The sequence below is a fragment of the Leptonychotes weddellii genome, chromosome 10 (genome assembly GCF_054177405.1).
Source record: "Leptonychotes weddellii isolate Sample4059 chromosome 10, ASM5417740v2, whole genome shotgun sequence".
Lineage (NCBI taxonomy): Eukaryota > Metazoa > Chordata > Mammalia > Carnivora > Phocidae > Leptonychotes > Leptonychotes weddellii.
The window spans coordinates 1,078,238-1,102,336 of record NC_138378.1 but is presented as its reverse complement, the minus strand read 5'-3'; the positions used below and the strand labels follow the sequence as shown (position 1 = coordinate 1,102,336).

The 24,099-nt window shown below is 65.0% G+C and overlaps 2 protein-coding genes across 5 annotated transcripts in view; both read left to right on the top strand.

Annotated features, from left to right (window-relative positions):
- The first annotated feature begins 1,349 nt into the window (after window positions 1-1,349).
- OGFR (opioid growth factor receptor) lies at window positions 1,350-9,671 on the top strand. 4 transcript variants are annotated; one of them, XM_081832455.1, is made up of 7 exons: window positions 1,350-1,563; window positions 4,220-4,288; window positions 4,875-4,953; window positions 5,801-5,879; window positions 6,841-6,907; window positions 7,476-7,582; window positions 8,374-9,671. In XM_081832455.1, the coding sequence occupies exons 1-7, from the start codon at window positions 1,390-1,392 to the stop codon at window positions 9,347-9,349; spliced, it is 1,551 nt and encodes a 516-aa protein (XP_081688581.1). In that variant the 5' UTR covers window positions 1,350-1,389; the 3' UTR covers window positions 9,350-9,671. The 4 variants fall into 4 exon arrangements, with proteins under 4 accessions (XP_081688581.1, XP_081688580.1, XP_081688583.1 ...); XM_081832454.1 differs by having other exon boundaries at window positions 7,434-7,582; XM_081832456.1 differs by lacking the exon at window positions 1,350-1,563 and adding an exon at window positions 1,674-2,588 and having other exon boundaries at window positions 7,434-7,582.
- A 2,926-nt stretch (window positions 9,672-12,597) lies between these two features.
- The window catches only part of COL9A3 (collagen type IX alpha 3 chain), a 16,431-nt gene continuing 4,929 nt past the window's right edge, over window positions 12,598-24,099 (top strand). Inside the window, exons 1-24 of the mRNA XM_081832252.1 lie at window positions 12,598-12,724; window positions 13,295-13,363; window positions 14,559-14,594; window positions 15,195-15,266; window positions 15,817-15,870; window positions 16,560-16,595; window positions 16,858-16,881; window positions 17,116-17,169; window positions 17,542-17,595; window positions 17,951-17,992; window positions 19,023-19,079; window positions 19,446-19,499; window positions 20,053-20,106; window positions 20,423-20,476; window positions 20,728-20,781; window positions 21,258-21,311; window positions 21,930-21,983; window positions 22,640-22,693; window positions 22,785-22,838; window positions 22,983-23,027; window positions 23,125-23,178; window positions 23,264-23,317; window positions 23,826-23,879; window positions 23,986-24,057. Coding sequence (XP_081688378.1) covers window positions 12,656-12,724; window positions 13,295-13,363; window positions 14,559-14,594; window positions 15,195-15,266; window positions 15,817-15,870; window positions 16,560-16,595; window positions 16,858-16,881; window positions 17,116-17,169; window positions 17,542-17,595; window positions 17,951-17,992; window positions 19,023-19,079; window positions 19,446-19,499; window positions 20,053-20,106; window positions 20,423-20,476; window positions 20,728-20,781; window positions 21,258-21,311; window positions 21,930-21,983; window positions 22,640-22,693; window positions 22,785-22,838; window positions 22,983-23,027; window positions 23,125-23,178; window positions 23,264-23,317; window positions 23,826-23,879; window positions 23,986-24,057 — 1,278 coding nt within the window. The 5' untranslated portion in view covers window positions 12,598-12,655. The remainder of the gene's footprint in view (window positions 12,725-13,294; window positions 13,364-14,558; window positions 14,595-15,194; window positions 15,267-15,816; window positions 15,871-16,559; window positions 16,596-16,857; window positions 16,882-17,115; window positions 17,170-17,541; window positions 17,596-17,950; window positions 17,993-19,022; window positions 19,080-19,445; window positions 19,500-20,052; window positions 20,107-20,422; window positions 20,477-20,727; window positions 20,782-21,257; window positions 21,312-21,929; window positions 21,984-22,639; window positions 22,694-22,784; window positions 22,839-22,982; window positions 23,028-23,124; window positions 23,179-23,263; window positions 23,318-23,825; window positions 23,880-23,985; window positions 24,058-24,099) is intronic.

Here is a 24,099-nt window from a genome sequence, read left to right as displayed (position 1 = left end):
AGAGAGAGAAAGAGAGAGCAAGAGCACAAGCAGGGGGAGAGGCAGAGTGAGAGGGAGAAGGAGGCTTCCCGCTGAGCAGGGAGCCTGATGTGGGGCTCAGGTCCAGGACCCTGGGATCATGACCTGAGCTAAAGGCAGACGCTTAACCAACTGAGCCCTTCGAGAGGCCCCTGAGGGGGTGCTTAACTGGGGTCAACTGTGTTGAACGGCCTTAGGGTGACCCCCAGGCATTCCTGCGTCCTGGTGTTTGGCCCTGTGTGCACCTCCCTGGAAGGCAGGCAGCACGTGTGCTTTCTTCCCACTGAGAGAATGTGGTCACGGGGACAGAGTGCAGGCCCACCATGACGGTACATTGTAGGCCTCTCAGCACACTGGAAGGAGACTCTGGCCTTCAAGAAGCAAACTGCCCAGTTGTGAACTGACTGGAGGGACACAGGGCTCTCCATCCTACTCCCCCAAGAATGATTTCTGCCTCTAGTCTGGGGGATCGTGGAAGCAAACCGCCTTCCAAAGGAGCCTCTGATGAGACCACAGCCCCAGCCTACACCTGGAGGGAATATCCTGGGGGCACCTTCTGGGTAGGAAAACTTTCAGGGAGTATCCTCCTGGGGGTCATCCTTATGGAGGGACATCCTCCAGGAACTTCCTCTAGGAGAGACATTCCTCTGGGGGGGACTTCCTCTAGGAGGACACTCTCTGGGAAAAGGGATACTCTGGAGGAGGGATCCTTCCAGGGAGTAGGCATCCTCCTGGGAGAGAATCTTCCAGGGGAGGCTTCCTCTTGGGGAATATTGTCCTGGGGGGCATTCTGGGGAGTGATTCTCTGGGATGAGCATCCTCCAGGGACATCCCCTGCAGGGGGACCCTCTAGACTGGGTATACTCCAGAGGGCATCCTGGGGAGGGCATCTTCCAGGGAGGGCCATTCTCAGAGAGGAGGACTTTGGGGGAAATTCTCTAGGGGGTGTCCAGGGGTGGATACTGCAGGGGCCGGGGGATATTCTGGGAGGGATTCTCCTGGGGGAAGACATTCTCTATGAACAACCTCAGGGAGACATCCTTCAAGGGGGACATTCTCCCAGGGGGAAGGGATATTGTGGGGGGGATCCTGGGGGGAAATCCCGGGTGGGGCATCCTCCCGGGAGAAAGCGCCGCGGGGAGGGGGCATCCTGGGAGGAATCTCAGCGGGGAAGGGGGCGGGCGTCCTCCGGAGGGACATTCGCGGGGAAGGGATGTTCTCGGAGCGGGAACATCCTCCGGGCAGGCGGTGGCGGCGGCCCCGCCCCGGCCCGCCCCCCGGCCCGCCCCCCCCGGCCCCGGCCCGCCCCCGCGCTTCCTCCCTCGCTCACTTTCGCTTCCGCCGGAGCGCGGGTCCGGCCGCCGCCCGAGCATGGACGACCCGGACTGCGACTCGACCTGGGAGGAGGACGAGGAGGAGGACGGCGAGGGCCCGAGCGCTGGGGGCGGCGAGGATGGCGAGGCCGGCGCCCCGGGGGACGCGGACGCGGAGGACGAGGACGACGACGAGGAGGACGCGCGGGCGGCGCGGCCCGGAGCGCTCCAGGTGCAGCCCCGACGCGCGCTGGGGTCCCAGCGCCCCCCGGGCAGGCCTGCCCGGCCGCCGCGGGGTGGGGGTGAGGCCCTGCTCCGGGGAGGCCGTCCCCCCCTGGAGACCGGGCCTGGGGCTTGGCCCTTTCTCCAGGTGTTGCCCTCTCCCCCGCCCACAGCCTCCTCGTGCCCCCCTTAAGACCCCCGGACACCCTGAGATCGGGCCGGACCTGCGCCTCCCAGCTCTGGCCCAGCCAGGGGACCTTGCAGGGAGATCCAGGGCCACCCTCGGATCCGTGTCCCCAGAACCGAATTGTGTGCTGACACTTCCTCAAGGGGATGCCCTGGACACATTCTTGACGCCCCTCTCTGTCACCTCCCACCTCCAGGCCCTTGGCTTGGTCCTCTGAATAGATCCCAGGCCTCTGTGCTGGGCCCTCCACTGCTTCTGCGGGCCCTCTGTCTCTTGGTGCTCTCTGCTTCTGCCCCACCTGCTCCCCACCAGCCCGCCCCACCCCCACCTTTGCTCTCGGGGTGCAGCACCCACCCACTGGGTCCTCCTGCCTTCTTGGAGGTGGCCTTGGAGGCTACATTTGGTGACTTGCCTGAGCCAGGCCTGCACCTGGAGCGCGCTGGGTTACCCGTGGTTAGCACCAGCGCCTTGCAGTTACGGTGCTGGTTATTTGTCATTACGAGCTGTCACTTTCGTTACTGCTGATTACTTGTGACCAGCAGTTACTTTTGTCACCACTGGTTACTTGTCATTACCATGGTTACTTTTGTTGCCACTGGTGACTCCTTCTTACTGTCAGTTACTTTTGTTGCCCCTGATTTTCTCCGGTTACCACCGGTTACTTTTGTTACTAGTGCTACTCTTCTTTACCCGGGCTACAGTTCACCGGGCAGCACATCCTGCCCCGTGCAAGGACGGCGGTTCCAGCTGTGGTCTCAGGCGTCACGGGGGGCATGGCGTCATAGCTGTCGCTTGTGGAGGGTGGTGGATTCGCATCGTGTCTGAGTTCCAGCCTGCAGGGTCTCCAGGTTGGAGTCTCCCCCTGACACATGAGAGTTCTGGTTTTGGGGGTTAATCTCTGTGTTGGGGAGTGGTCAGTGAGCGGGACCCCGAGGGGCTCCTGGACCTGCCAGGAAGGCCAGAAGCCTGAGCACATCTGTGGTGTTTGGGGCAGGCCTGCGGTTCTTGAGGAAGCAGGCTGGGCCGTGGTCAGGGTCACGGGGCTGGAGTCAGAGGGCAGGAATCTGGCTCTTTTCCTGTGGCAGATGCCCACTTGGATGGAGTAAGGGGACACTGTCCTTGCCATAGCTTCACGGGCGCCACTCCTAAAGCAGTGCTCTGGCACCTCGGCCGCCCCGTGAGATGCCCACAGTCCTCTGCCGTCTGCAGCTTCTGTCCCTCCACAAGTCCTAATCCTACCCCCCAACCCCACCGCCCGCACTCCCCAGCTGCCCCACACTGAGCCCCGGCCCGGCAGTTTGGTGCTTTGCCCCGGGTTATGTTGTCTGTGCCCCTGCGGGGCTGGCCTCCTGCACTAACCTGGGGAGGAGCTTGGCTGGCCCCAGAGAAGAGGAGAAAAGGAAACTGGTGGTGGGTGGGGCCCGCTTCTGCTGAGTTTTGGTTTCTCTGCTCGCCCTTTGCTGGTAGGCAAGAACTTCACCAGCTTGCCCGGGTCTATAAATTGGGCAGAGAGGCACCACCCCAATCCTCGCCGGAGCTCAGAACTATTTGGAGCATCTTGGGGAGTGGGGATGGGGTCAGAGCCAAGGGACACAGTGGTAGGCCTGGCCTCCTGACTCCCCTTCAGTGCTCTTTTGCTCTTTCCAGGATCCTAGGACCCAGACATTTCCCTGGCTTGAGCTGTCCCCTCTTGTCATGCCCAGCAGCGTTATCTGCCTCCCCAGCTTCTGTGGGACCTCAAGCCAGGTTCAGCCTCGCTCATGCCTCCCACCCTATAACAGGATGGGTCAGGCTGCGTTTACCTAGCATTCTGGTTGCCAGTTACCTTCCATCCTTCCCAGGACCCCGGGGTGCTTGGCCTGCAGAGATAGGGACTGCAGGTGTTGAGGGGGCAGCGAGGAGCTTCTGCATCTTGCTGAGAAGGCTCCCCCATAGGACAGGAGGCCAGGAGACACACGGTCTGGTCCAGGAACGTTGGGGTTGGGTAGAGACAGGACTGGCTCCCTGGGTCATTCATCTTTGTCAGACAGGTGTTTGGGGCTCCTCCCGGGGCTGTAGGCTGTGAGGCCGCTGCCTTTGGGGACACAAGCCTGGTGACAGGCTTAGAGCACAGGGCAAAGAGGGAGCAGTGGGGTGGGTCCCCGGGGGGGGATGGGTCCCTGGGGGGTGGGGAATCCTACAGCTGGCATCCAAGTGAAGGTAACCAGCGAATACCGGAGTAGGAAGTGAAGTTAGAGCTGGAGGGGAGGGTGCTTCACCCCAAGAGTGTGCTGGTCAGCCTGGGCGTCCTGAGAGCTGGGGCGGGCAGCAGGGGCCAAGCAGGGGGCAGGCCTTGCTCCCATCCCCCTGTCCCCTCTGGTTTTGCTGATAGCTGACCCAGGCCCTTGCTGCCCTTACTGTGATGGGGGCTCGCTAGGGGTGGGTCCTGCTTCCTGCTGGGTCTCCCGTGGGGGTCTCAGCCCCTCTCCTCTCTTCCCAGGCCAGGCTGCTGGGGTCCCGAAACTGGCGAGCCGTGCGGGACACCCGCAGATATCGGCACCACTACCCGGTAGGTGGCAGCTGCCCGTGGCGCCCTCCCACCTCGGCAGCCCGCCCGGCTCAGAGTCCGTCCACCCTCCGCCCGGAGAAGGCCGTCAGCCCCTCTCCTCAGACCAGGTCCCATGTCCCGCCTGGGACGGCTGCTGCTTGCCCTCCTCACAGGGTGACAGGCACGGCGGGGTGAGCCTCAGTGCCCTGGCCTTTAAAACACGGGACCGGCCCCAGCTGGTAGGCACGGCCACACGAGGTCCCACACGCTGGGGCCCGTGCTGGGGGCACTCCTGTCGCCCTCATCCCTGCCCTCTGCACCCTGAGTTTCAGGCAACCCCTGGGCTGCCTCGGGGGGGACAGATGACGGGGACCTGGCCCACGCTGGTGAGGAGGGGAAGGTGGTGGTCGGAGGGAGCTGCTGCCCTCACCGCGGGGTGAGGGGCCCAGGCCGGGTACGTGGGGTCCTCGCCAGCCCTCAGCATGTCAGAGGTTTGTGGGCCCCAGAGCAGACGCCGCCTCCCCCAGGAACGTTCTAGTGTGAGGGGCCCTTGGAGGCAGCCTGTTTCTGGAGATGTTCTGACGGGTACCTTTCTCTGGCTCTTCAGGATTTGATAGAACAAGCTGGCAATGGTGACATGCCAAACCTGAGTTTCTACAGAAACGAGATCCGCTTCCTGCCCAATGGTGCGCGCTTGCTGGGCTGCCTGTGGTTCTGTCCCGGGGCGGGGGCGGGGGCGGGTCCCATGCCGGCGGTCTCCCCTCCACCTGGCTGCTCCTACTCGCTGGGACCCGGCCGTGGCGCCGAGGTCTTCGGCTAGCCCCCACGGCGCCCCCTGGAGGCCGCTGAGGGGACGCCCGGGCCCCAACGCGCAGCTTGTTTTCTGTGACGGACCAGGCAGTGAATATGGGGGCTTCGTACACTCCTCAGCTCTGCCGCCTTAGTGGGAAAGCCGCATACTTAAGCTAACAAGAATCATGGTTACGTTTTCAAATGGTTGGAAAAAACTTAGGGTGGAATGACAGTCTGTGCTGTGAAAATTATATGAAATTCAAGCATCAGTGCCCATAAGGGAGATTCTGCGGGACCCACCCGTTGGTGCAGGACCCACTGCACACACACCGTCTCACTGTCTGGCCCTTTGCAGAAACAGCAGCTGCCCTACCGGAGGCCAGGCTATGGGTGGGGTTCTGCTGGAGGCTCTGTTTGAGGTCAGGTTCCAGCCAACAGGCTGTGGTTTGGAGGGGAGAGTGAGGCCACCTTTCTGCGAAGAACCCCCATGTCCTTCTCCCAAGGGGCCTCCTGGGCCCTCCCGCCCAGCAAGCCCAGTGTGGTCTTCTCACCCGGGTCTGCCCTCAGTCAGCAATGGAGGTCCCGTGTCCAGACTGCGAAGAAATCAAGGGCTTTGCTTGGGGGTTATGGTCACATGAGACCTATACAAGCTTCCGAGTCCCCAAGGTCCTCAAGAAAGGAGGGGGGGAGGGGGCCGGCTTCCAGCAGCTCCTCACTGACTTGTCCCCGTGGGGCCCCCAGGCTGTTTCATTGAAGACATTCTTCAGAACTGGAGGGAGGACTATGACCTCCTGGAAGAGAATCACTCCTACATCCAGTGGTGAGTGGGTGGGGCCAGAGGGGCGGGGCTTACAGAGCAGGTGCCCTCCCCCTTTCCAGATGCTGGCTTTGCGCTCTGGCCCGTTCTCTCCCCCGCCAGGGGGGGCCGTTCAGGCACCTCGGCAGTCCTGCAGTCTGTGGGTCCGGCAGCGGTACAGAGCCTCTGAGGTTGGGAGCTGAATGCAGACGTGGAGGACAGGAAGAGCAGGCTGGCTTCCCCGGGTGGGTCCCCAGTGCCAAGAGGCCGTGTGGCCCTGCAGAGCCCCTGGGACGCTCAGGGTGGCCGGGTTCTAACAGTGGCCTGAGGTGATCCTTGCCAGCATGGCTGCCTTGGGGACCCTTGACACTGCCCCCCAAATAACGGAGTGCATTTGAAGATGGCATCTTGGAGGCCTCTCCTGGGCACAGAGCATCATGGGGAACAGCTCTGCAGCATTAATGACAAGACAAAAAGAACATAAGAATAAAAAGGAGGGGGCGCCTGGGTGGCTCAGTCAGTTGAGCGTCCCACTTCTGGTTTTGGCTCAGGTCATGATCTCAGGGTCATGAGATCAAGCCCCACTTCGGGCTCTGTGCTCAGCAGGGAGTCTGCTTGAGCATTTCCTCTCTCTCCTTCTGCCCCTTCCCCTGCATGCTCCCACTCTCCTCTCTCTCTAAAAATAAATAAATCTTTAAAAAAAAACGAAAAAAGAGGAGAGCCTGGAATGCCCTGCTGAGCGTGCACGCTGAGCCTCCCGTGGCCACGTGTGCCCCTCCCCTGTGCCCTGGTCCAGAACAGCCTCACTGCGACTTCCCTGCCCTCAGCCCCTGGCTTTGACTCGTGAGAGCCCACAACACAGGTTCATCCGGCCAGGCTCTCCTAGAGTTGAGCTTTGAACCCCGAGAGGCTGGTGAGCACGTGCCCCGTGGTGGGGAGCCCACGTTTGCCGCTGATGGGACCCGTGCCCTGTCCTTTCTCACAGGCTCTTCCCGCTGCGCGAACCTGGAGTGAACTGGCACGCCAAGCCCCTCACGCTCCAGGAGGTTGAGGTGAGCTATACAGGCTGGGAAGCCTCTTCCATCCAGACGGGTCATTGCCTCTGCCCCCTGGTGCTCCCCACAGGCTTCTAGAGAAATCTGATTTTCTTCAGCAGTTTGCGTCAAGTCGGGGAGCCCAGGGCCAGGGCTGTGAGCAGAATCATGGTGATGGGGGTTTCGTCACACCTGGTTTGGGCTAGAACAGGACACTTGGAGGGATGGGAGGGTCTGGGGAGCCGAGGAGACTGTGTTTCCTGCCATATGCTCAGCCCTGGGAGGCCCCCCCCCCCAAGTTGTCTCCGGGGCTGGCAGAATTCCTCTGGGGGCTAAAGCAGATGCCTCAGTCCCCAGTGAGACCTCGTAGCAGCTAGAAGAAGAGTTACATTATGAATTCTCTGGGTTCCTGCATTCTATGACTTCACCCCAAAAGTCTAAGTCCAGGCCTCTAGATGAACCGGGGCTTGAGGGAGGTGTCAGCTAGGCCGATGCACCCGTGATGGCCCCTGAGCCCCCACTGGCCTCGTGGGGTGTGTTCCAGGCATTTAAAAGCTCTGAGGAAGTCAGGGAGCGGTTTGTCCAGGCCTACGAGCTCATGCTGGGGTTCTACGGGATCCAGCTGGAGGACCGAGACACTGGGCAGGTGCGCCGAGCACACAACTACCAGAAGCGCTTCCAGAACCTCAACTGGTAAGGACCCTCGCCCCACCCCAGCTGAGGGGGATGGGGCTGTGCCAGGTTCCAGACAGGTGTGGGGGAGCACTTCGGAGAAGGATTCCAGGGGCATTTGGGCAAGTGACTCAGGTTCTAAGCACCCTCCTCGTTTGCAGGGTGGAGGTGGTCCCAGCTGCTCGGGGTGTGAGAACCTAGGGAAATGCACCCCAGTCAGTTTCATTAGCGATGCCCCACCGCGCACATGGGTGTGGGTCAGGTTGCCCACAGCTCCAACGGCCTTGCAGGCACAGGGCCTCACCCCTGCTGAGAAGCACTGGGTGGGGAGTTAGTGCATGGGGTGAATCTGCTGATGACACGCTCACCCCTGCACGTGGGTAACAGGCCCCTGGGCGAGGCCCCATGCTCTCGAGGGGCCCCCTCCGGCTCTCCCCCAGCGGTGCAGGGGCTGGGGGGTGGGGGTTCCACGGGTCTTTTAGAAGCCCCCACCCGCACCCTCCGGGCCCACAGGCCATTTTCTCCTGGGCCCGGGTGAGGGGGTGGGGCGGAGACGCGGGGCGGCCAGCCGGGAGGAGGAGGCGGAGGCGGAGGGAGGCGGAGGAGGCGGAGGGAGGCGGAGGGGGCGGAGGGAGGCGGAGGGGGCGGAGGGAGGAGGGGGCGGAGGGAGGAGGGGGCGGAGGGAGGAGGGGGCGGAGGGAGCGGAGGGAGGAGGGGGAGGAGGGGGCGGAGGGAGGAGGGGGCGGAGGGAGGAGGGGGCGGAGGGAGGAGGGGGCGTCCCGGCCACCGCCCTCCGCTCCCCGCCCCTCCAGGCACAGTCACAACAACCTCCGCCTCACGCGCATCCTCAAGTCCCTGGGCGAGCTGGGCCTGGAGCGCTACCAGGCGCCGCTGGCGCGCTTCTTCCTGGAGGAGACGCTGGTGCGCCGGGAGCTGCCGGCCGTGCGGCAGAGCGCGCTGGACTACTTCGTGTTCACCGTGCGCTGCCCGCGCCAGCGCCGCCAGCTGCTGCGCTTCGCCTGGGAGCACTTCCGGCCGCGGCGCAAGTTCGTCTGGGGGCCCCACGACAAGCTGCGCCGCCTGCGCCCGCCCCTGCCCGCCGGCGCCGGGCCGGCCGACGGCGAGGGGAGCCCCGGGGACCCCCTCCGCCAGGCCGGCGCCTCGGGACAGACCTGCGGGCCGGGGCGGGCGGACGGCGGGGACGGCGGGGACGGCGGGGCTGTGGGCCCCCCGCCGCCGCAAGGCGCTCTGGCGGGGGACCAGGAGGGGGAGGCGGGGGGCCGCGGAGAGGAGGGCCCGGAGCCCCCGAGCCCCAAGGAGAGCAAGAAGAGGAAGTTGGAGGCCAACCGGCGGGAGCAGGCCCCAGGGGAGCCGGGCGCCCAGAGCGCCTCGGACGTGGAGAAGATTGCTCTGAACCTGGAGGGCTGCGCCCTCAGCCACGGCAGCCTCGGCCGGGGGTCCCAGGAATTGGGCATCCAGGCCCCGGGGGAGGCCGAGCAGCCCTGCCCCCAGCCCCCAGGGGCCAAGGTGGCCGAAGAGATGAGGAAGAGAAGGAAGGTGGACCAGGGCCCCTGGGACGGTGCCTCGGTGGGTGGCACTGGTGGAGACGGTGGGACCAAGAAGCCAGCCCCCGCCCGGCACCCTGCCGCGCCGGGCTGCCCTGAGGCCAGAGAGGGTGAGGATGGGGTGGAGGAGGCGGAAGGCTGGGCAGGGCTGGAGCAGGCTGCTCCCGGGGGCTCAGCCGCGGCAGCACCACCGGTAGATGAGGAAGCTGAGGTAGGGCCTTAGGCTAAACCCAGAGAGCCTTCAGGGAAGCCACAGGTCTGGGGAGCCCCGTTGCCGGCTGTTGTCAGCTCCGTGCGGTTCCGGCCCCTCCCTGAGGGCCCCTCCCTGGTGGCCGCCGCAGCTGCCGGAAGCCAGGAACTTCGGAATCCTTACCTCGAACTCACGCCCCACCGCCTCCTCTGTGCCGCGCCCCCCGCCCCGCCGCGCCCCGCCCCGCCCCCTGCCCGTCTTCGTAAATTGGCCCTTAGGGGTTGGGGGTGGGAGTGGGGTTCATTTTCTTAGTCTGGTGCCAAGGCCTTTTCTGAATAAACTGATTTGACTTTGAGCGTTTGGGCGTGGCCAGGGTCGGGGAAGGGGGGCTACTTTCCCCGTGGTGCTGCTCCTTGGGCTTCCTCTCCTTGGGTGTGAAGTGGCCTAGCCCAGCTCTGGCCCACTTGGCCAGTGTGAGCACCTGTGGAAACAGCCGTGTGCAGTCCCCTGGACACATGCGTCGGTCCCGGGCACCCTGACCACACGGCCTCCTGGGGCCTCTGGAGCTGGGCACTCCGTCCCGTGGCTGCCTTTTGTCACTGGTTTAGGAGTAAGTCTGGGACTCATGCACAGTCGCCTTGGGTGGGCTGAGTGGGAGGAGCAGCGGTTTGGGAGGGCCTTGGCCTACCCTGATCTGGGGGGCAGTGTTGTGCAAGCATGCTCCGTGGCTCTGTCTTCGCTGTCCCTAAGCTGGCAGCCACAGCAACCCTCCACACCAGGACCCCCTTGAGCCCTCCAACCTGGCCTGGGCCAAGTGCAGCTCCCTGTCCTCCAGGCACGGCTGGCTCTCAGCCAGGCTTTGTCCCCCTGGGCCGGGACCCCCGCTCCCTGACACACTGGAATTTCTACGTCGGCACCAACAGGGTGACGGCGCTGCAGAGGGCCGCATACTTGCCTTTGAACAAATGAAGTGATGGAGGCCACAGCTCTTCTGGGGGGAGGAGGAGGAGCCCAGTTCACGCTGAGTTCCGAGCTGTGATTTGGGCTCCATTCTCAGGAAAAGCATTGATGGTTAGCTCCTGTCCTGGCGGGAGGGGTGGGCAGACTGGAAGTCATTTTGGGGGAGGGCAAGCGCCTGAGGGAATGTTCCCAGTGCTGGAGTTGGGGCAGGGTATGTGCTACGCTGCTGACTCACCTCCCCCACCCCCAGCCCCCATCTGCTGGAAGGGAAAGGACCCCAGGTGCCAGAACTCCAGTTTGCCTCCGTGATGGAGTTTCTACCACAGAGCGGAAACTAAGGCACCAAGATGAGTGTGGGGCATCCAACACTGAGTCTTCAGCAGGGTCCCACTGAAGCCCTAGTGGTGAGAATCCTGTCTAGACCATGATGGAGCACACGTTCGATGGAGAAGCTTGAACCCCGGAGTGCGAGGGAAATACCATTGGAGCAACCCTAGGGGAGGGTGCCTGTGCCCAGCAGTGGGGACCTAGGGACTGGCAGGCAGCTCTGGCCCACCTGACCCCCAAACTTCACAGAGAGTGATGGCCCGAAACAGAGGGGTGATGCTTTGGTTCTGCCTGGAGATACCAGGTGTGAGGTCGTCCTCCACTCCAGGCCACTGTGGCAGAGCTTCGAGGCAGGGGCAGCTCTCCAAGGGCAGGGGCTGTGTGGAGCGAGGGATAGGTTTGGGGCGAAGGGTGGAGCCGGATCTCAGGCACCAGGTCACTCCCTTGACCCAGGCGAAGGCCAGCTGGGCTTCCTCTGAGTCTGATTTAGCATGGGGGTGGGGGGAGGTGGGCCAGGTGGGCTGCTGGGGCCAGGCAGGAGGGACTGAGGGGGGGATTGGTGGGGAAGAAGTCTTGCTCCCCAGGCTGTGGGCTTGTGAATGGGGGGGAATGGCTGGCCTGCCTGAGGAAGTCCTAGGATGACTCGAACTCTGCCGGAGGGCAAGAGCTTTTGAGCTTCTCTTGGCCTTCCTTGATAGAGTTCACACACACCCTCCCATCTGAGGAAGTGAGCAGCCAGTCTACCCCGATGGTGAGCTGAGGTTCTCGACTGAGTCAGTTTGCTTCTCCACTCTATCCCTTTCGTTTTCCACCCACTGTTCCCATGTAAACCCATGCACCTCACAAATCCTGAGTTCCCACCCACAGAAATGAAGCTCATATACTATACAGACAGGTCCAAAGGTGGTGAGTTTTTTCAATTGTTCAGTCAGTTACAGATTGAACTCTGTATTGCACTCTTTCCCCACCTCTCACTGTTGCACTTGAATAGTGAAAGGAAGGAAGGAAGGAAGGAAGGAAGGAAGGAAGGAAGGAGAGGAAGTGAAGTTCATACAGCATACTGTAAATCTTAAAACAGCATTTCCCAGGGAATTCTAAACATTCCGAAACTTGGCTGTGGGTGGGGCTGAGATCCTGCAAATTCAGTGGGCCTGTAGGTGACCTGGATTTGTGAGAGTCCCCTAGGGTGGCCATGGAGGCCCCTGGCCCCAGGTGCTGCCCCTCACCCTGCTGTTCCTATGCCTTCCTAGGGTGAAGCAGAGTTTGCCTAAATCCAGCAGCCCTGAGCTGCCCAAGGCTTGTGAGAAACGGGAACAGCCAACACCAGCCTTGGGGTTTGAGTCCATCACCAGCTTTGCTCAGGCCCCGTGGTCATGGTGGTGCTACCTTCCTCAGCCAGCACCACCGATTGGCTCTCTCTTGCGGAGGGGAGAGCCGGATAAGAGTCTGGCCTTTGCCAGCGATGGATGACATGGAGGGGCCACTCAGGATAAAGTTTGGGGCAAGGACCCTGGGAATAGGAGGTGTCCCAGCCTCGCAGGCATGGCCCTAGACTTTTGCCCATGGCCAGATGGGGTAGTAGGAGCCAGAGTTGTAGGGGGCCCGGTCTGGGGTCTTCCTGGGCGTTGGGCAGCCTCAGTCCCACTCGGGACCCTGGGGAGGTCACCCTGTCTCTAGGGCTGAGGCTGCCCCTTCTCCAAAGGAGCCTTCAATGTGGGATTGTTCCCTCTCTGCATACCCTGGTTGAGGAGCAAGCGGAGAAAAGAGCGTCTTTCTTTTTCGCTCAAAGGTATATGTGTGTAACTCGTCAGTCTCGGGGATAATTTTAACTCAGAGGCTGGCCAAAAAACTGCCACTGGGTTTCTTTCTTTCCCCTGGCTGGCTCGGCGGGGAGGCGTGGGGCGGTGCGGAAGCCCCAGGTGGGCCCTGCTGAATGGGGGGCTTGTGCCCGGCCGGCGGGGCGGGAACTGGCGTCCAGCCCGCCGCCCGCCCCGCCCGCCGCTCGGAGCCCAGGCGGCCACCGCTGGTGCCGCTCAGAGCGCGAGTGCGGCCATGGCCGGAGCCCCCACTCTGCTGTTCCTGCTCGGGCAGCTCCTGGCCGTGACCCTGAGCGCGGCGCAGGTGAGCGCGGGGCTGGAGCGGCATGCTGGGCTCACACCGGAGATCGGCCGGGGTGGGAGTCTGGGGCTCTGAGGGGGGCGTTGAGCCGCGTGGCCCGGGGACCACCCTCCCCCCAGCCACCCTGGGCCAGCGAGTGAGCCTGGAACTCGAGGACGCTTGGAGCGCCGGCGCAGCCCTGAAGCCCGTGGCCGGCCGAGCCCCCGCGGACGCCGAGACGCGTCGTGGATGAGCCCAGGACGGTGCCCTGTCCTCGCCTGGCCCGGTCGGCTGCTGCTAGTGTCACCACCCCCGCCGGAGAGGCACAATGCCGCCTTTGTTCCCTGAGGCTCCCGTGGGGCCGTGGCCTAGCCCCTCCCGGCCTGAGGATGGAGGCAGCAGATACTGCTGGCCCCAGGCTCCGGGGGGGTCTCTGAGGCAGGCTTGGTTCGGGGGGCCCCCGGCCAGGCCCCAGCGCCGCTCCCGACCCAGAGAGGGGACACTCTGCTGGGCTGACCCGAGGCTGACTGGGGGGACCTGCCCCACAGGTGAGGGTGGATGGCACAGCTGCATAATGATGTTTCTCCATTTCAGAAAGTGGGACCCCAAGGCCCCCCTGGCCCCCAAGGGCCCCCTGGGAAGCCGGGCAAGGATGGCGTTGATGTAAGTTGGGGTGGGAGGGGCCCCAGAGAGTTCGGTGGGGTTCTAGTCCGGCCCCAACTTCCCTGAGCCCCAGACCTGATGGAGACAAAACCAATGCCCACTTCCCAGGGCTGGGGCAAAGGGTACGGGTCCTGCTCGGGGCTCACCCCACCGGGATTGTGCCCCCAGAGCAGGGGGCGGGGGGTGCTGCACAGTAGTCTTTGGACTAGAACTGTGGGCACTGAGGTGTGTGTCTCTGGGCCCCCAGAGGGGCCACGCTGGTGGAGGTGCAGGGCCTGTCCCTCTGGGTGGGTCTTGTTGGAGGCTGCTTGGGGCTGGAGCCAGCTTCAGGGGGTGCTTGGGGGCTGGCTCTGCCCCAGAGACAGCATCCTCCATGGGTGTCCCAGGTCAAGTGTGGCCCAAACCTGCAGCCTGCCTCCCCCAGAACTATCTGGGTGAACCCCCAATCCAGTCACCTCCATGAAAGGTAGGGGCCTGCTCCAGGCCCCTCCTTACCCATAACGTACCACAGGAGCCCCCCCTTGACTGGTCCTGAGCCTCTGAGTCCCCCAGGCCCTGGATGGCCCCGAGTCTCCTACCCACCCCGACCCTGGCCGACCCGGACCCACAGGGTGCTCAGCGACAGCCCTGCAGGGTGGAGGCAGAGAGGGGCAGGACAGCCCAAGGCTGGCCCCTATGCCCCTCCCGCCAGGGCTGGGCCCCTGGCCCCCCAGGACTCCCAGGCTGACGGGAGTCAAGTTGAGTTGTTCCTTCTGGGGAGGCCTCCCCTTAAAAACCTGGCCTGCAAGCCTCAGTTAAAGGGTGTCAGGCCTAGTGGTCACGGGGGGCGGGGGCTGGGGTGCCTCCTTGGGCCTCTGCGAGTCTGGGAGGCTGCCACCCTGAATCACGTGGGAGCAGGAGGCCTCTCAGTGCCCACAGCCCGCCTTCTGAAGCTTCTCGGGCTGGTGGGGTGGGGGTGGGGGGCTGTGGGACACGTTCCCTTTGCTTCTGGAGGTGGTGTCCCTCTGCCCTCAAAAGGTATGTAGGCCCTATAGGGGCTGAGCCCCAGCTGTCTGGCTCCCCCCCTCCCCCGCTCCCGCCTCTGCACCTGACCACACAGGGGAGGTGCCCCCTAGATGTGGATGAGGTGGGGGTGCTCTCGTAGGGCTGGGTTTTCGGGAGATGCTGCTCACATGTGGGTGTCTTCCCTCTGCAGGGAGAAGTTGGGCCTCCGGGTCTGCCTGGGTCCCCGGTGAGTGACCAGCCCCAGTGAGGGGAGGGGTGGGCCCAGAACAGAGGGGTCATTGACGCCCCTTTCCACCACACCGGGCCCTGCTGCCTGCCAGGCGGGAGGCCTTGGAGGCCTCGGAGCAGGGGCCTGGCCAGGAAGCGGGTGGGAGGGGGTGTGTGGGATTCAGCATATCTCTGGGTGGGGTCCGGCTTGGAAGCCTTCTTTGTGCCAGGCAGGCCAGGTGCCACAGTGAGCTTCCCCAGAGCTGCTCAGGCTTGGGAACTGAGGGTCCTGGGGGCACACAGGCGGTCCCACAGAGGGACCCACTGGCCCTTAGCTGGGGCAGCCAAAGCATCAGGTGAGCAAGGCATCCAGGTGAATGTCCTGTAGGTGTGATTGGGTAAGGGGGGGCAGCTGGAGAGGGCGGTGGCTGGGGCCCGTGGCGGGGGGGGGTCTGCAGGAGAGCAGGCAGGGCCGGGCCTCTGGTGGACAGGAGCCGATCTCTAGTTGCTGGGTGGTGCCCCAGCTGGAAAGCCCTTTTCTTATTGGTGAAGGCCAAGGCTCTAGGCCCGACCTGCTCTCACGCCTCTGCCCGCTCCCCACCCCGCCCCCTTCCTCCAGGGACCAAAAGGGGCCCCAGGGAAGCCAGGGAAACCAGGAGAGGCCGGGCTGCCGGGACTGCCTGGAGTGGACGTGAGTGTGCCTGCCCCTCCCCCGCTCCTGAGAGCCCCCTCTTCTGGGCCCCTCTGCTCCCCTCTGGGCCTGCACCTGGAGGGGTTTGAGCCCTGGAGTCAAGTTTAGTTGCTGTTCCCCAGCTGTGCGTGCTCTGTCCCCAGAGTGGCCGGATGTCCCCCAGCAGGCTCTGCGGGCCTTGAGCCCAGACCCTGTAGCGCCTGGCCGCGGCTGGCCGGGGCAGAGCCGGCCCACAGCAGAGGTGCAAACGCTGCTGGCTCATCTTCCCTGGACCAGACGCCCCTTATCCGGGCCCCTCTGAGCCCCAGGCTGGCCCTGGGACCGCTGTCAGAGCAGGGATCTGAGACATGAGCTCCCCGGCCTGCTGGACCCCCCAGCTCCTCACTCCCCCGGAGCCCCGGGCCCTGCAGGTGGACGGCAGGCGGGCCGGAGCCGGGGGGGGGCCACACACAAGGCCCTCCTCAGCCTCTGGACCCGTTTTAGTTAGGAAAGTGCCCTCGGCGGGGCCTCCCGTGTGACCCCTTGAGCCCTCCTCTGCCTCTCTCCCCAGGGCCTGACAGGGCAGGACGGACCACCCGGCCCCAAGGGCGCGCCTGGAGAGCGGGTCAGTGCTGCTCCGCACCCGAGGGTTCGGCTCAGGGGGTCCCCGGTTGGCGGGAGGGCTGAGCGCGCTCTGTCCGCAGACTGGCCATGCTGTTGGGCTCGTGTCTGTGGGGAGGCAGAGGGTTGCAGAAAGGCAGGTGGGCACAGGGTGGCCCATCCCACACTGGCCTCTGGTCGTGGTTGTCCTCGCGTTCAGTCGGGATGGGGGTGACCAGCTTTCCGTGCTGCCTCCTCCTGGGAAGAGGGGAGGGAGGGGCAGCTGCAGGCTTTCTGTAGGGAGCCCCTGGGGGCCAGGGGCCTCCAGTGCCAGGACCATGTCTTCTGGACACAAGGGAGCAGGAGGCCCTGGCTGCCCAGGTCCCAGGCTCCCTCAGTCAGCGGAGCCAAGCGTGGCGGCCCTTCTGTGGGGCTCAGGGAGGCCCGGCGCTGGGCCTTCCTGCTGGCCTGGCCTGCCCGCTCCGTGCTGCTTTCTGCGTCCACTTCCGACAGAGTCTGGATTTTCCTCAGCACGATTGTTGGCAGAAGACCTGTCCCGGGCCACTGGGGCATCCGGGGTCCCCCCTGGGCCTCAGTCTTCTGTAAAACGGAGAATCCCCCGCTCTCCAGAGTGGGGGAGGGGAACAGGTTTGCTCTCAGAGGCCTGGGAGCCTGGGCCCAGCCCGCTCCTGACACCCTGGTTTCCTTCTGCAGGGAAGTCTGGGACCCCCGGGGCCTCCCGGGCTGGGGGTAAGTACTGCGTCCTCCCGCAGCGGGACTGACCAGGGTGGGGAGGCCCTCCGGGAGCCCTGGGAGGCACTGTCCAGCCCCCTTGCCTGCCGGGCTGGCTACTGGGCCGTGTCCTCTCTCCCCCAGGGAGGGTCTCCTGCACCCGGCGCTCACCCCCTGAGGTGCTTCCCCCCTGTGCCCCACCTATCTTGGGGAAGGGGTGGGGTGGCAGGCAAACCTATCCTGTCCCTGGCGAGTTCTGACCCGGTGCTTGGCATTGCAGGGCAAAGGCCTCCCCGGATCCCCCGTGAGTACTGACCATGCTCATGGCCCCCATCCCAGCATACCCACCACACTCAGAGCCAAGCTGGCTGCCAGGTCCCAAACCGGGGTAGGGGCGGGCCTCCTCAGGGGCAGCCACCTGACCGGCTGCCTGGGGTTGCTGTCCCTTCAGAGAGGGCAAACCAGCACTGTGTGGGGTCCTCAGAGCTCTGTGGGTACAGACCCCCGTGTCTCACTCCCTTATCCGCCCCCCCCCCAGGGAGAGGCAGGAGAGAGTGGTGTCCCAGGTGGAATGGGCCTCCGGGGCCCCCCGGTGAGTGGCTGCCCCTGACCTTCCCCCACTGCTCAGAGCAGGGCCCTGCCTGTCAGGACACCCCCAATCCAACCACCAAGGGCTCTGCCCCCCTTTTCTCCTTCCCCCCTCCTACCCCTCCCCCATCCATCCCTCCCCCCTTTCCTTTCTTGGTGGCCTTGATAGACGCCCTGATTGACCCTCAGGGATGAGGATAGACTAGGCCTCGGGAGGCACCGTGGACACCAGCACCAGTCAGGGCGGGGGGAGGCAGGCAGAGTGGGGTGTCCCCATAGGGCACAGGGGAGGGAGGCTTCTCTCTGGAAGTAGCTGGTCACCTCCCCTTAGGTGGAGGCTGGTCCTGCTCCACCTAACGTCATAATCTGCCCCCAGGGACCCTCTGGACTACCAGGCCTCCCTGGCCCTCCGGGACCTCCTGGACCCCCGGTAAGTATGGGACAGGGGGCGCCAGACTGCTCGGGGAAGTGCCAGGCATGGTGGGCTTGACTTTCCTGTCCCCCAGGGCCCCCTGCCCCGAACCCACGCCCATGTGCACTCCCGTCCACTTCCCAGACGTGCGCAGAGCCCAGGGCCACGGCAGCGGCTGGGTCAGCTGACGTGGGGAGGGGCAGGGCTCGGGCCGGTGGCCACTTCTGCCCCAAAGGCAGCAGTCTCCGTCCTTGTTGGTGCCCAGCACAGGCCACTGCAGGGGAGGCAGGGCCTGAGCCCCCTAGCAGGCCTGTAGGGACAGGTGGCGGAGGGGGGGAGGGCAGCCTCAAAGTCAGCTGCCTTTGTGTTCCAGGGTCACCCAGGGGTCCTCCCTGAAGGCATCACTGATCTCCAGGTAGGCACTCGCAGCCATTTGTGAAGGGGGCTGGGGTGCCCCCCCACCTCCTTGGGGACCCATGTGGAGAGTGGCCTGTCCCCACCCGCAGGAGGGCAGGGAGGGGGGCCCGCGCCCTGGCCGCGTGTAGCAGTGCCGATCTGAGCTGAGCGCGATGGAGCTGGCCGGCCCCTCCATGGTGCGGCCACGTTCTGAGCGCTCAGCCACACGTGGCCAGTGTCTGCTGCTCTGGGGGGCGCAGGCACGGTGTCTCGGCCGCACAGAAGGCTCGGGACTAGTGTCTGGAACTCGCTTTTCTCTTGTCTTTGAGCTTTGTCACTTCTGGAAAGAGACGAGCAACGTCTGGGTGGCCCCAGGGCTTTCTCCGTGGTGTGCGGCCGTTCCCAGAAGGGCCAGCCTCCAGCTGGCGCACAGAGGTCTCTCGATCCTGAAGGAGGCCAGCCCCACCCCGGGTCCAGAGTGCTGGACCCATTGGTGTCCCAGAGGGAGGGTTTAGGGATCTTCCAGGATCAGGAGAAGGGCTGGGCCCCTGGCCACGGGCCAGGCAGGAGCGGCGAGGGCGGAGACGGATGGCCCTGGCTCTGTGCCAGATTAGCTGTGGAATGATCCAGAAAACCCAGTGCGGTCCCTTGGGTTTCACCGCGCCCCTGGGCGTGGAGCATCCCATCTGCGCCTGCAGGACACCTGTCCTAAAGCACATCTGTGCCCTGAGGAGAAGCCCAGCTTGAAATTGGCCGCAGGCCCCCCTGGGAAGCCAGCAGCCACCGTTGCTAAATGTCCGCTGAGAAAGGGGAGCCGGCTCTGAGCAGGAGGCCGTGAGAGGCCAGGCAGCCGAGGGCTGGCTCCATGCAACGCCTCCCTGCACCCCCCAGCCGCGCCGAATGAGGCCGTGTCTGGGGTCCCAGGAGGCCCTGGTGTGGCCCGAGGTCCCCTTCGCTTGGTGGAAGGGCCCATCTCAGGGCCCCTGGCTCCTGAACTCTGCCAGGTCCCGGGCTGTCCGGGGGGCTCTGACCACTCTGTCTTCCAACAGTGCCCGGCCATCTGCCCACCAGGCCCTCCCGGTCCCCCAGGAATGCCAGGGTTCAAGGTGAGCAGCGGCCACAGGGTGGCTGAGCCGAGCCCCCTCCATGCCCCACAGGAGGAGGCAGCCTGGTCCAACTTGGGCCTCGAGATCTAGAGGGGAGTTGGGGGGACACGAGGGTCCAGAAAGTCTGCCCTGGTTGTTGCAGGAAGAAAGGAGGGCTGGCTTCCAGCCCAGCCTGGAGTCCCCGCTCTGGCCCCATCCCCTGTTCCACAGTGGTAATCGCTGGGCACTGGTGTGGCCACCAGGACTGGGAGGCCCTGCCCCACTTGACCAGGCCTCAGTTTCCCCACCTGGGCTGGTGGCCGTGCAGGCCTCTATTCAGGGCTGCTGGGGACAGGCTGTGACTCGTCGCTCACCTCTGGCTTTCAGGGGCCCACCGGCTACAAAGGGGAGCAAGGAGAGGTCGGCAAGGACGGTGAGAAGGTGAACACAGGCTCTGGGGGGTGTTGGCAGGAGGGATGGGTGCTCGGCTGGGGGGGACGGCTGGGGCCCCACAGGTGGTGGGTGGGGGGGTGAGGGAGCACTGGCTGCCTCTGGGACACGCTATGCACGCGACCTCTGAGGGGCCTGGCTGGTCAGAGCCAGGTGATCTGGGGCAGGGTCTCTGGACAGACCCCCACCTGCCTGGTCTCACGTGAAGTTCCCTGAGCTCAGGCAGGCCCCCCTGGTGGCTGGAGAAGCGTCTCCTGGAGGCCCCGCCTCCCCCCTACCCCTGTGGCCACTGCCCGTGGTGGATATGTTTGTCCCCACGCACAGGCTTCAGGTAGGCTGACAGAAGGACCCACGCCAGCCAGGCAGAGGATTCTGGGAAAGACTGGGAGCCTGCCTCTCTAGAGGAGGGCCAGCGCCCCTCAGCCTCAGAGCCTCGGCTATGAATAGGGCAATGACCCCGGCTGCGTGGACTCAGGTGGGGGGACCAGTGGGCTCAGAGAGAGCTCGGGCTGACCCAGCTCACAGCCCTTTACCTCCATTGCAGGGTGATCCTGGCCCCCCTGGGCCTGCTGGCATCCCAGGCACTGTGGGGCTACAGGTGAGGAGGGGGAGGGGCTGGACAGGGATGAGGAGGTGGGATCGGAGCCCCTTGGACTGTGTAGGGCTGCAGGGGATGGTCTAGCAGGTACCTGCCGCGGGGTACCGGGCCAGGGTCCTGCCTCTGCCAGGCTGCAAGTCCCAGGGCCTGTGGCCCCCTCCCCCTCCCCCTCCCCCTCCCCCTCCAGGGCCTGGCCTCAGGTCAGGTGCTTCTAGGGAAGACTGTGGGTCCCTCAGTGGCTCCCAGGGGGTGTGCAGTCCTGGGGGGGAGGCGGGCTGCTGGCCCAGGCGCTGCCTTTCCAGCTTTCTCCTCACAGGGGCCTCGGGGACTTCGAGGCCTGCCAGGGCCGGCTGGACCCCCAGGAGATAGGGTAAGTCTGCCAGCCCCAGATTGGCCCAGGCCGTTGTGGGAGGCCACCTCCAGATGGGGAGGGCTGGTGGGGAGCCAGAGAGGAGGCCCTGGAAAATAGGGGAGGAGGGAGGGTTTGGGACCACTGGGTGGCCAATGGGGAGGGGCCTGCTGGGTGGGGGGTGTTTGGTTGGGGCTCCTGGAGGCAGGTCCTCTCTGGATGGAGCCAGGTCCCCTGAGGAATGTTGGCCAGACACCCCCTCTCCTTCACAGGGTCCCATTGGATTCCGAGGGCCACCAGGGATCCCAGGAGCCCCTGGGAAAGTGGTATGTGTGCATCTGGGGGTGAAGGGCAGGCTTATGCAGGCCTAGGCTCTCTGTCCCGTTCCCTCCTCCTCACTCAGGTGCCTCCCCCAGTCCCACTGGGCTGCGCTGTGCTGGCCCTTCCCAGGTGGCCGTGGGCCCACCTGGGGGGGACACACCTGAGAGAGTCCTCTCACGGGCACGTACACCCTGGGCACACCCGAGCAGGTGGCCGTGGGCACACCTGGGGGGGGACACACCTGGAGGGGTAGGTTGAGTTTACCAGAAGACCCTGTTTTTGGTGGGAGATCGGTATTCTCTCTGGACATGCGTGGGGTACGGTCAGCCCCCCTGGCCTCTGTGACCCTCAGCAGCATCAGTCCCACTGCCTCTGAGCACTTCTAGCGCTAAGCCTGGCCAGTCTCACGTCAGTCCAGCTCTCCCACCTTCTCGAGTTGTTAACTTTCTGTACGGCCCCCCACCCCCCACTGTCATTTCAGGGTGACAGAGGCAAGAGGGGCCCAGAGGGTTTTCGCGGCCCCAAGGGTGACCTTGTAAGTAAGAGAACCTTGCTTCTCTGGGTCCTTCCTCCAAAGAACCTAATCAGGGTGGGGGGGGACACCTAGTTGGCACGTGCCAGGGGTGGGGGCCTGCCCTTTCCTGGGGGGTTACGTCACTGGACAGCAGCTGGGTCTGGCCCGCAGGGGTCCCGGGCATGTCTCCTGGGGGCTCTAACAAGCTCGTGTCTGGTGGCAGCTGACACAAATCCAGCTGGACGCCCTGGGCCGTGCCAGACTTCGGGCCAGGGTTGTCTGGCTGTGAAATGGAATAACAGAGAAAATGTCTCTCGGGTTGAGCGAGTGAACATAAGCTGAGAGATGATCAAGCAACTGGGGTGACTGTCCCCAAGCTGTCATTTGCCTGTGGTCACCTTCAGACCGGCCTCGTCGTGCCCTGGACTGAGCCCAGTGGCCAGAGGATGCTAAGCTAGGTCCCAGCTTGACAAGCCTTTCCCCTGGTGTTGGGATGGGCCAACGAAGCTGTCCCCCAGCCCTGAGCACGCACCCGGAGTCCAGCGTCCCTGGCCCAAGCGTGCATGGGAACGAGGGGCATCATCCGCGAGGAGCATCCCTCAAGGTGCCCCCAAATGCAGTGGCTTGTGTGTCTTTCAGGGCAGACCTGGTCCCAAAGGAGTCCCTGGGGTGGCGGGGCCGGGCGGAGAGCCGGTGAGTACCCACAGCTGCCCGGGTGCTGGGCAAGCAGGCCGTTGCTGCCCTGATGGCTTCCGTCACCTGCAACTGCCCCCCCTGACCCCGGAGAATCCTTCTCCTTCACCTGTGGGGTGCCCCCGGCCTGCATGGGGCCCCCCGTCGGCCCCCTGAATCTGCACGGGGCCATGCGTGCCACACACAGGTGGGGGGTCTTGGGTTCCTCTGCCTTCCGGGGCTGTGGAACCAGAAGGGCTCTGAGGGTCCTGGGGCACCTGTGTCCCTTCATCCTGCTCTCAGCCTGGACCCGCACTCCCTCCCGTCCCCTCCTGACCCACCGCTCGAGGACGGGGCCCCCCGTGGGCTCCTCCCCTGGGAAAGCAGGACGAAGGGAGGGACCTGAGGGAGGCCGTGTGTGCTCCTGCTGGCTCCCCAGCCTGTTCCCTCCCCTGTGACACAGGCCACGGGGCAGCGTCCCTGCGGGCAGGTGGGGGACAGCGCGTGGAATAACGGGCCCTTCACAGCTGTGCACCAGTGGCTTCAGCCGCAGAGTCTGAGGGCAGCCCGGGTCACCGTGTGGCCGCTAGGCTGTGTGACCGCAGATACAGCGCGGGGCCTGGGGAGGAAGGGCTAAGGAGGGGCCCGCTGGGCCTCATGCCGTCCCCTGTCCCCAGGGTATTCCAGGTAAGGACGGCCGGGATGGCGTGCCGGGACTGGACGGCGAGAAGGTTGGTATTGGGCCGCTGGCCTACAGGGCAGGGGGGTCTGCGGGAGTTCGGCCTCCCGGGCCTTAGCAGCCTGTCCCCCGATCCTCCGCAGGGAGAGTCTGGTCGTAACGGTGCCTTAGGAGAGAAGGGTCCCAACGGGCTGCCGGTGAGGGCACGGGGCTTCCTTCGGTGTTCCTGGGGTGGGGGTCATCTCCCCGGGGTCCCTGAGTGGGGGCTTGCGCAGGGGGAGGTGCCCCCTTCGGGCGTGCTCTGCCGCGGGCTCAGCAGCCCTGACCTCTGACTTGCGCAGGGCCTCCCGGGACGAGCAGGGTCCAAGGGCGAGAAGGGAGAACTGGTACGTGGCTTCTTTGTCCTGGGGCGGGGGTAGGGGCAGAGCCCAGGCCTAGACGGAGGGGCCGTGTGGGCACTCAGGGCTCTCCCGTCCTGTGCAGGGCCGAGCTGGAGAGCTGGGGGAGGCCGGCCCCTCAGGAGAGCCTGGCATCCCAGTAAGTGTCCCCGCCCCCCCGCCCCCCCCCGCCCCCCACGTCCGCGGACCCCGCGGACACCTGCACTCCCCTTCTCCTCGTGCAGGGAGACGTTGGTGTGCCTGGGGAGCGTGGTGAGGCTGGCCACAGGGGCTCGGCGGTGAGTGAGTGGGTGCCGTGTGGCCCAGGGGAAGGGCACGGGGGCATCACCATGGGACCGGGTCTCTGCAGGCTGGGGAGGCGTTTGGGACGCATCTGTGGGCTGACCCTGTAAAAGCTGAGAGGGTGAGGGCCAGGCCCAGCTGTTCCGTGCTTGAGACCTCTGTGCCGAGGGACTAAGTCACCACGCCTGGCCAACGACAGCAGCCTGGCCTCGGGCTCCACAAGGGGCAGTGGGAGCTGCCCACTCCTCCCGTCCCCTCCAGAGATGGACGGATGAGTCATGAGGACACCAGCCCCGGGGCCCTGGGCAGCCCCAGCTGTGGGTGCCTGGCTCCCAAGACTGATGTGTGGGATCTGAGGGCGAGCCTGATCTCTACAACCCCCCAGCTGCCCCCCACCAGGCCCCCCACCTCTGTTGGGCCCAATGGCCGGGGACCGACTCCTGGGTTTGCCCGGCGTCCCCGGGGCAAGCAGAGCGGGACTCACTCTGTCCTTCTCTCTTTCAGGGGGCTCTGGGTCCGCAAGGCCCTCCTGGAGCCCCTGGAGTCCGAGGCTTCCAGGTGCGTGAGGTTGAGGTCCAATGAGCTGAGGGGGGCCTGCTGGGCGGGGAGTGGGCTCCCCCTGGGCTCCTGCGTGGGTGCTGACCAGCTGGGTCCTTGTCTGTAGGGCCAGAAGGGCAGCATGGGCGACCCTGGCCTGCCGGGCCCCCAGGGCCTCCGCGGTGGCACTGGTGACCCGGTGAGTGGCTGTCTTGGCCTCCCTCCCCCTCCTCCCCCTCCT